We start from the raw sequence: 10,568 nt of genomic DNA on the forward strand, positions 1-10,568 counted from the left end.
TTCCGCCATCTCCCTCAGCACCCGCGGTAATTTCCATTATTACCGTTATTATTTCTGTAATAACGGTTCATATTTAAGAAATTAACTAAGACACCATTGTAGCAAAGCTCAGTTTTATAGTTTTGCATTTAAACAACAAAAAAGGCGTTAAGCCTGATGACAGTGCAGATCCAACAGAGTACTGAAAGAAGGAAAGCAGTGACTGTGGCTGTTACAGGGAACAAGTTGCACCATACATTTCAAAACCCTGCTGGTTTTCTTTATTGGTTTGGTTTCAAAAATCCCCAGCAGTTTTTGCAGAAGTTCTGCTTGTCCCATGAGCAGACGTAAAGCCCATGCTGGAGAGTGCAAACAGGACTGAGACATGGAAGTTACAAAAATTGCACAAATTTCCTTGTCTTTTGTAATTAGTTCATTTTTGCAAGCCTTGGGTCTTGCAAAGCTGAGCTGAGACTTTAAATAAATTCTCAAGTATTTTGGAAGTCTTGTTCATTACCTCACCTAAGTACAGCAAAGTCTCTTCTTGTTATAAGATAAAGACTAAAGATCGATACTTAAATGTTTTGTATTTATTGCTGTTCAAAACTGGAAGCCAAAAATGGGAAGCTACGTGTACTTTTGCATTTGTGTATGTGTACTTGCTCTACTCTTCACACAGAGACATTGCAAACCTGTTTACATCTTTCCCTTGCCTGGCTGTCTGTTGCATAGTTTTAGGCACATATACCTGTCCTTTGCATGTTTTTTTTCTTGTCTAAGCCATCCCACTTCTGCAGTTTCTTCAGGTCACGTTTTCTTCACTTATAGTTGTTGCTGAAGTTTTGAGGTTCTTCAGTTGGTCTCTCCATCTTCACTGAGCTATGGCTACCCAAACCAAACACACTCCGTAGCTGAGGCTTTTCTGGTGCTGAGTAGCATGAAAACTTCACGTATTGCAGAGGGTACACTGTCTTGTGCCTACTAGTGTGGTGGTTGCCTTTGCGCCACAGCAGGACACTTCTGCCCTCCCCACTCCCATCCCCCAACCTGCTGCCTTTCTCTGGCCCTGGGCTAGGGGCACTGGCTGTATTGATCCCTGGGCCAGAGGGCAGGAGATGCTGGATGCTGGAGACTAAATCCACTCTGTAACTATGGGAGGCAAATCCTGGCGTACGGAGCTCAGCCCACCTCGGTGGCGTGGATGGGGAGAAGGTGAAGTTGTCACATGTCCACATGGAGGGATGTCTGCCCTGAATGTCTGCTGTGAAGTTTGCAGCCATCTCTGTGTGTCTGTAAGGAGGACCTTGTGAAGATACATATTAAGCCAATTATGTCTTTGCAAATTACAAAGCTTTGAAGTTTTTTTTCTGAATAAGAAACAAAAAAGGCAGGATGCTTTTGACACGTATTTATTATATGACTACCAGAAAACTCTGCTACATCAGCTGCCAGGAGGTAGAAAATACCAAGGTGCTGGTCTTTAACTGTATTTAAATGCACAATGGCCCTTATGTCACCTGTCATTGGCTGTGTGGGCTCAGTGGGAGTTAGTATGGAGATTGCCAGTGCTAAGACCTTGCCTTCAGATGTACTAGTGAGCAATTTGGTACAAGGTAAGACAAGAAGAAGTAGCTTTAAAATGTGTATGTTGAACACAGGTAATTTCATAGCAGCTTTAGCTGAGGTGCCAGCAAGGTGCCTTCCAGCTAATGGAGCCTGTGGTTTGATGAGCCCTGGGACAGGGACATCCCGCCATGCTGGTCCAGGGAACGAGTGGCATGAGGCATCTGCAGAAGCAATTGATCAGAGTCAATCTGCAGGACTAATGGGTCGATCTAAGAGTTGAATAGTGGTCAGCATTTGTTACCTCTGGGTGATTTGTGTAGCCTGCATTTAGAAAAATCAAGTGACTCTCCCAAGTTTCCAAGCATATGCTGTCAGACAGCCACTTCTGCAGGGTGGCAACGAGGCAGACACCACTTGCTGTGGTGATAGCAAGCAAGGTCTTTACAAGTTGAGGTGACCTACTAGGACAAGTCCATAGTTACACAACAGGTTCAAAAGCAAGCTGGGAAGGAAAGTCAATGGGGCAAAATCAGGATCAGTTGGTTACAAAGCCAGGCACACGCTGACTTCCAGCGCAGCTGAGGTGAGGACTCAGGGCAAGGGTGTGAGCTTAAATGCAGCTCCTGAGCCATCAGGCAGGACACATGGGAGGGGAGAACAGATGGGGCTTGTCATAGTGCAATATCAGAGCTGACCTTCTGTGCAAGCAGCCAGACCCCTGTGGGAGAGGGGGAAGAGACTGCAGAGCCCGTTGGTGCAGTCAGGGCACAGACAGCATGGTCACCCCACAGCTGTTGCTTGTCCAGGCTGAGCAGACCCAGCTCCCTCAGCCTTTCCTTGTGTGTCTGTGCTCCAGCCCCTGACCAGCCTCTGGCCTCTGCTGGGCTCACTCCAGCGTGTTAGTGTCCCTCTTGTGTCAGGGAGCTCCAGACTGGATACAGTTCTCCAGGTGTGTCCTCACAAACACAAAAGGGAGGGAAATGATTGTTCCCCTCCCTGCTGGCTAGAATTTTGCTAGCGTAGCTCAGCGTGCTCTTAGTCTACATCTCCATGAGGGCCCATGGTGCACACCAGGACCCCCAGGTCCCTTTTTTGCACAGTTTACTTTCTAGACAGTTGCCTCAAAGCCCATATAGGTGCATGGGGTTATTCTGTCCCAGGCTTTGCCTTTGTCTTAGTTGATTGTCATGGGGTTACCATCAGCCCATTTCTCCAGCATCTCCAGGACCCCCCATTTGGTATCATCTGTGAACTTGCTGGGAGCGCTCTCTGTCCCTAATCTGAATTGCTGCTGAAGACACGAAGCAGTAGTGGCTGGAAGATCCATCGCTGGGGGATGCCACCAGCAACTGGCCACCAGCTGGACCTTGTGACGCTGACGGCTACGCTTGGAGCCTGGCAATTTTATAGCCAATTTTCTACCCATCTGTCCTGTTCGTGTCTCACCAGTCTGGCTACAAGGATACTACGGCAGGCTGGGGCAAAGACCTTGCCAGGTCAAGGTATACCTGCTCCTCTCTCCTTCTTCATAATGCTGGTTATCTCATTGCAAGAGGCAGACTGGTTGGCTGGGCACTATTTACCCTGTTTAAATCCATGCTGGATGTTTGCAACATGGTCTCTAATTGCTTCTGGGAGGATGTGTATCATAACTCTGTGAACTGTTAATGGCTTTGGACTGCATTTTCCTATCCATTTAAAATGCTTGCAAGTAGTGGTTTTTCTAATTATTTTGAAATACAGGTATTCCCAGTCCCAGAAGGTGTGCTCTTGGGGGAAGAATAAAGGAAGTTCCCTCAGCATGCAAGCGGATGCTGCTGGGACAGGCATGGCTTGCACTGCTTGTGGCCAGACCAAAACCGACTCTTCCTTTAACTGTAAAAAACAAGTGTCATTCAGTCCTGCAGGCATCTACCCCTCTCCTTTCCTTGCCTTTCCACACTCCCACCCCGCAAAATAGTTAAATTCCAGGTCTAGAAGGAATAGGAGCACCAAAATACAACAAACTTAAAGACTGCTGTTTTCTTCTATAAGCAGGAGGGAGGCAAAAGAATTTTATGAAGTGCAAACATATATTTCATCCTGTTCCCTTCTCAGTTTCTCTATGTGCCTAAAATTAACATCATACTTATCCAAACTTCGCTAACACACAAGACACTATGAGTACCTTAGAGTCCTGCTTTGTTTGCTAATAGTACTTTTATTCAATTTTTGTTTGCTTATTTCTGTATGACTGAAAACATCCATCTCTGTTCTATGCATTTGTATGAAAAATTAGCATTCAGAAAAAAATTACTACTCCAGAGCATAATGTAAATATCAAGCAGCTTTGAAAAAATAAATCATGAAGCTAATATCCAAGGAAGTATTTTGCCTTTTGATTACTGAAGAAAATGACAGATTTTGTCAGAAATGTGTTTTAGGATCGGGTATGCCTAATTATCAATAGCAGAACAAGATAGTCCTCATAACTCAGGGAAATACATTGATAACAGAACAAATCATGAAGATTTTGGTAATATTCCCTTTTTAAAATTCAAACCATATTCCTTGTAAAAAACCTACATGACTGGTGTCTTACTGAATATTGTTTTAAAATTTCAGGGCTTTAGTCTGCAGATTATTAATGTACATCTGCATCTGTATGGGTGTGTGGGGTGCAGCGGCTGTGTGTCTTGTCTCTTTCAGGGGTGTCAAGCAGGTGATGGTAAGGAAGTTACTCAGTAAAGATTCCCGAGTCTAGTATCCGTGTCTCTTGTAATACCGGGCTCGTGCAACCACATCGTTGGAGTAGTCATTGTGGGTGGTGCCGATGTCCATTCTGTCATAGCTTCGGACATTGCCAGCACCAGCATTGTAGGCAGAAATCCCACCTGAAATGAAATACCAAAAGAAGTCATACAGACTAAAAAAAAAAAAAAAAAAAAAAAAAAAAAAAAAAAAAAAAAAAGGTAAAATTCCAGCCTGATGTGTTGTGCTTTTACTGGTTTTGAAAGCTTTCACTCATCGGGACTTCATAAGGGGCATAGGCGGTGGTTTTAGACACTCTCCGACTTAAGTGGGGCTCTGCAAACAGCTTACAGCTGTTCCTGAATCCACCAAAATATCAGAAAGATACTTGGGGTTTTGTGTTCACAGATATTTGCAGCTTGATGAACTTGCACCATTTACCTGGCCCAGCACAAGCCCTTCATTTACATTGGGCTTGTTAGTAAAACAAAATAAAACATAGTACAATATATAATATAATATACTGGGCTTGTTAGTAAAACAAAACATAGTACAATATATAATATAATATAACATAATACAATACAATATAGTATATTCAGCATCCTTGTTACTTCTCACCCTTGAAAATTACTGCTCTTAAAGAGAGTTAAAACACACTCATACATTGCATTATCTTTGTCTTGCCGCTGCATATATGCTACTCCATATGCCGTGCTGAAAAGCAGAGGCATCTGAGGTGGCTGTGAAATGAGGCTGCCTTGGCACCCCAGCAGTCCAAGGGGGTTGCGAGGTGCAGCCTGCTTTGAAGCAGGCAGCTTTTCCATGCTGCAAGGCACAGTTTTGCAATTCTCTGAGAGCAAACACCTCGTCTCCTTTGCAAACAGAGATATGGAGTGAACTGCTGGCCCCATTCGAGTAAACCACTGAGCTACTTGTTAACCTGAATGGCGGTAGGAGACTCCTTATGGTCAGATAAGGAAAGCTCAGCTCTTATTTAGACTAGATTTTGAGTGTATAAGTATTTGCCACATGGTGATGGAAGTTCAGCGAGGCTGCCATACTAAGGAAAGGCAGAAACTACACTGAATTGTCAGTTTGTCTTTTCACAGTGAAATAAAAAGAGGGGTGAAAAGCTAAGCGACAGCCTGTTGGAAATATGATTATTGAGGAACACAGGAACTAATTCACTGTGTTCTCATCCTAAAGTTTTTCTTCTCTCCTGGACAAAACCGATGGCCTGTACCTTACCTTTCAGCTGTTGATCCTTTGTCCAGCTTGGGAACTTCCTCTGTATTGTCTTTATCATTGAGATAAGTATGTTTGTGCCTTGTCTAAGATGAGCTTCACTGTTCCATTGTCCCACAGGTTTATGTGAGTTTTTGTCAACCTAGAAATATCAAAACAACAGAAAAAAGTCACTTCCCTGCTGTAATGGATGATCTGTTTAGGGTGCTTACTTTTATTTATATGCTATTTGTTTATCAGATTTTAGTGGAGTATCAGCAAATACCTGCATTAAACCAAATCCATTTCCATTGTCACCCCAGCCATTCTTCAGTATTTTCCCGGCATGAGATTCCCGGGAGATGATGCCAGCGATTAGGGCTGGTTCAACGCACAGGTTTTCGCCGACTCTTCTAATGAGTGATTTATATTGATTCATAGCTCTTAGGTCCCGTTCAGCAATCTTTTCTGAAGCACTAACTCCTGTAATTAAAACAAAAAATAAAGAAATTTCCTTAATAACTTTTAAAACTCAGGATTGTCTCTCACCTCTCTCCTTCTAATACAGACAGAATTACATCAAAATTTTGTTTGCCTCACCTCTGGGAGGAGGTAGATGATCACCTGCAGGGATATTATACAGGCTCAGGAGCTAGTGCCTGCTCAGCACTTCGGAAATGTGAAGAATTTGGGATTATTGTGCCACAGAGAAATGGAGCTGTCTGGCAGAAGAGGGATACTCACCGCAGTAGGATAAACCCTCTGGCTTTGCAGTTTTGCAGGAAGCCCCAGAGGTTCTAATTCTGCTCACACTGCCGTAGCAATCTGTGCGGCCCTGGGAGGCACCTGCAGAGGTGACATGGAAAGGCTCAAGCAGTAAAAAACCTGTGTCCTCAAGTAAAACCCAAGGGGAGGCTGCACCCCAGAGTGGACAGGCTGCAGGTCACAGGAGCTGTGCGGGGCTGCCTCTGTCGCTCCCTGGGATGGAGAGGGGATGATGTCCTGCCCTGCACCCTGCACCCTGAGCCCCCCCTTCCCTCAGAGACTTGCAAGACTCGCAAGGGGACCCGAGCACGCTCTCCTCCGACAGAGTGTGGGGGCAACCGAGGTTTTGGGGAAGGAGGTGAGGACGTGCATCAATGTCTCCTGCTTTCCAGCTACGGGGTGTGCGTCCGCGGCTGCTCGGGGCAAGGCAGTGAGGGACAACAGACTTACCCAGGAGGGCAGCGAGGCCCAGCAGCACCAGGATCGGGTACATGAGGTGGTTCTTCCTGAGCATGCAGAACAGCCTGAAAAATCAATCAGTCAGCATTGGCACACATGAAGACATTAATATGCCTTGCTGGTTGCCAAATAAACACAAATAAACTATTTCTGGGCTGATAGGGTATTTCTCTTGGCTGGATAAGCAAAATGATGCACAAACAGAGTCGCACCTCTTTTTGTAAGAGACCCCAAGTGGCAGGGGCGGCACAGACCAGGCTGCCGCTGTTCGCAAGAGACTTGTAACCTCTCACTTCTGCTGGTGTTTCAAACCCGCATCTTCTACAAATTCTTGGTAACTTCCTCTGAATCTCAAACCCCAATACTTAATTCAGAAAAAATGAAATTAGTAATATCCGGCACCCTGTGCTGCAGCGCTCCCACCATGAGCACCCTTATTCCCTGCCCGTATTTTGTATACAAACTGCCTTTGCCACTCCTGGACAGCTTTACCTGAATCTCCAGAGACTTTCTTTATACTCAGAAATCGGCACTTTCAAGAGGCAAGCTGTCTAAATCATTGTGGTCATCTGCTTTAGGGTGAGCTGTACTCTGGAGGCACCCATTTCCCCTCGCTGGCTGTGAGGGGATCCTAGGGAGATAGGCTCACATACGGATGAGAGCCATCTAAATTTAGGTGACCGAAATCCAGAACTACAGGACACATCTTGGTATCCGTATTCAAGCAGAAATCTCATGCAGCAAAAAGCTGTAGCCCCTGGACCACTGAGGAGAAGGTATTGCTGAAGGGAATGAGAATAGCTCTTGCCCTGAGCGGTGGTATCTTACCTACTTGTCTGCAGCTCAGCTTCTGGCACAGGACTGAGGTTTGGGGAAGTTTAATATATGGGGAAAGCTAACTTCTGTTAGGTTGTAATCTGACACTATGATGAAATGTATTGGGCTGTGGCTTTGTGAGACTTAACAGCGTTTCTTTCTCATGTAAACAGAATGTGTTGCGCTATAGACATTGGCATGGTGGCAAGTATGTTCTTGGGAGGGGCATTTTCCAGATTTCTGAAGGGAAAAATACCTGATCCTATTTTTCTCTGGGCATCTCTCCATCTACATCTTACATTTCACAGCCTGTCCCTGGAGGGACTCATGGTGAGTGCCAAGCTAAAGAGCCAGCATCCAGCTGTTCTGCAGGTGTTTGCCCCAGTCCCATCCCAGCATCGCGGGCTGTGTCCTCACTGCTCAGGAAAAGAGGGCTGGGACTGCCCTCGGGCTGTCGGCTATGTGGCACAAAGTGCCATTAGCCCTACTGCCTGGGCTAGCACTCTTCTGAGAGACTAGCCATACCCACCCTGGTGGCCCATCTCCCTGCACCTAGGGGTTGCTCATGGGATAGCATGCTCTGCCAACACTGCTTATCAGCAGAAAATAATAATGATGCCTTGTTGTTTCAGCTTTTTTTTTTCTCCCCGTAATAGCTTTTAATGAGCCCAACACATCTCTGAAATTATTCAGACAACCCTTTGCTCAACATTTCTCTCTGCCGTGAGGGGGAGAGGTTTCTGGCATTGCTGGTAGAGGTACTGTAATGAGCCAGGCATCTTCAATCACCAAAACTGCGTCTGCCACCTGAGGAGAGACACCAATGATAGGGATACCAGCATCAGGTTAGTGAGGGGTTATTTGCCTTCAGTTGCCCAAGTCAGAAGGTCTTAGAGCCCCTTGCCTCCGTCCACCAAGCTCCTTGGCTGCCCTCAAGAGCTCTCTCTCTCCCAGAGGGTGTGTAGGGGGCAGAAAGCAAAGTGCAGTAGGGCTTGTTGGGCACAGCTTTATTAATGGTGGGACTGACTTGTTCTGCCTGTGCCCTTCTTTGCAAGCCTCTATTTCCTTTGATGGAGTGGATGCACAGGGTCTCATCCAACCTCTGACAGTGTGTTCACAAGATGGAGCCACTGAACAAAGCTGGTGATGAAAGGAGCAGCATGCTGCTCCCCCCGGTTTACCTTCATTATTTAATACCTGGGCAGAGGAGTGCCTTGTGGACTTGGCATATTTGCTTGAGAAGAATTGTAGCAGGGGGATCTAAGAGTGAATTCCGGTAGGTGGTGAAGAGGAATCACTTTATTGCTCTTTTACAACTACTTTTATAGTCTTTTACTACTGTGAATATGTCATCTACAAAACCTTTTATTGGCTATTAACTAAAAACAACACACTATTTTCTAGCAAATTCATTCTCTTGTTTACATCTGGATCTTTCCATTGTTTACATTCCCGTCAGTTCTCCTTCAGGCCATGTCAGGTCCTCCATCACCTCCTCTTCCATTTTGCTTAAGGGCAAAGCCTTCTTCTTCTGGTCTCTTAAGGGAAAAGCTTTATATCCCAGAAGTCAAATCCTAATTCAGCATCTTCTCACTCCCCTACAAAGAATGATATTTTAACATTATCTCTTGGAAGTCTTACAGAAGGAGAAGCTGAAAATGAATAGTGGAGTGGGGATTTCTGCCCACTTTTAGTTGGAGCAAGGCAAATAACACCGAGTCGGTTATTAACAAGTTGCTGTGGTCACCAGAGTAGCTGAACCTCTCTCTGTCTTCTCCAAGGACCCTCTCAGTTCCCATGATTTCACATCTCCCACGGACCTTGTGCTCCCATGATGAGAAGGCAGTGCCGGCTTTCCCAGCTGCTCTGCTCTCCTCTGTCCCCGCAGTTTATTCACCCCAGGAGTCAGGAGTTGGAGGAATGAGGTGGCCCAAAACAACCTTCTTAAAATGTTGCTTCTTCATCTCTAGAAACAAAGCCCAGCTTTGCAGGGAGGAGGTCTACAGCTGCCAAAGTGCCACTTAATATGCTAGGTGACCTGTTTCAGTCCAGGCCCATTACGCCTGGGGTGTTGGCATCACTGTTTTGCTGACTTTCCCTCACCCAGCCCTTGGACAACTGATGCCTAAACCGTGTTTGTGCTCCCAGAGCCAACATGGGGAGCTCCTCTGTGCAGCAAGATGTGCAGCATCCATGTGAGTGGCTCCTTCATTGTCTCTCACCATGTGTGCTGAGAAGATTACATCTACATTTTACATTTTCCCCTCTGACTGCATCTTCACAGAGTCACAGAAGCACAGAGTGACTGAAGTTGTCATGTTCTGAATACCTCTGAGGATGGAGATTCCTCAACCTCTCTGTGCAACCTGGGTGTTAACGACCCACCATTTTTGTGAAAAGCTCCTTTTCTTTTATCAAGTCCAAATTTGCCTTGTTGCAACATGTGACTTGCCTCTGACCCTCTTGCTGCGCACCTCTGAGGAAAGTATGACTCCATCTTCTCTATAAGCTCCACAGAGGTATCTGGAAATGTCTCCCAAAAGCTTTGTCTTCTCCAGGCTGAGCAGACTTAGTTCTCTCAGCCTCTGCTTGTATAACTTGTGCTCCAGCTTGGTGCAGCATGCCCATTTTATACTGGGGAGCCCAAAACTCAGCACAAGTGCCAAGTAGGGTAGGAGGGATCACTGCCCTAAACCTGCTGGTAATACTTTTCCTAATGCAGCCCAGGAGGCTGTTGGTAAGGGTGTGTTACCCACCTGTGATCAACATGTTGTCCACCAAGATCCCAGGACTTTCTCTGTAGAACTGCTTTCAAACTGGCTGATCTCCAGCATGTACTGGTGCCTGGGGCTTTTCCAACCCAGGTGCAGGACTTGGCAGTGCCTGTAGTTGAATTTAATGAGATTTCTGTCCAGCCTGTCCACATTCCTCTGACCAGCAGTCCTGTCCCACCCAGCACCTGTGAACTTGCTGAGAGCTCTCTCTGTCCCACGTTGGTCATAGAATCACAGAATGACCTGGGTTGA

The 10,568-nt window shown here is 45.9% G+C and overlaps 1 protein-coding gene across 1 annotated transcript; it reads right to left on the reverse strand.

The window, feature by feature from the left end:
- Positions 1-4,284: 4,284 nt before the first annotated feature.
- Positions 4,285-6,781, reverse strand: LOC104457426 (lysozyme g-like). The gene is made up of 5 exons (XM_010084210.1): positions 6,718-6,781; positions 6,247-6,348; positions 5,789-5,985; positions 5,527-5,665; positions 4,285-4,418 (listed from the first exon to the last, which is right to left on the reverse strand). The coding sequence occupies exons 1-5, from the start codon at positions 6,779-6,781 to the stop codon at positions 4,285-4,287; spliced, it is 636 nt and encodes a 211-aa protein (XP_010082512.1).
- Between the last annotated feature and the right edge of the window lie 3,787 nt (positions 6,782-10,568).

The sequence above is a fragment of the Pterocles gutturalis genome, unplaced genomic scaffold (genome assembly GCF_000699245.1).
Source record: "Pterocles gutturalis isolate BGI_N339 unplaced genomic scaffold, ASM69924v1 scaffold29235, whole genome shotgun sequence".
Classification (NCBI taxonomy): Eukaryota; Metazoa; Chordata; class Aves; order Pterocliformes; family Pteroclidae; genus Pterocles; species Pterocles gutturalis.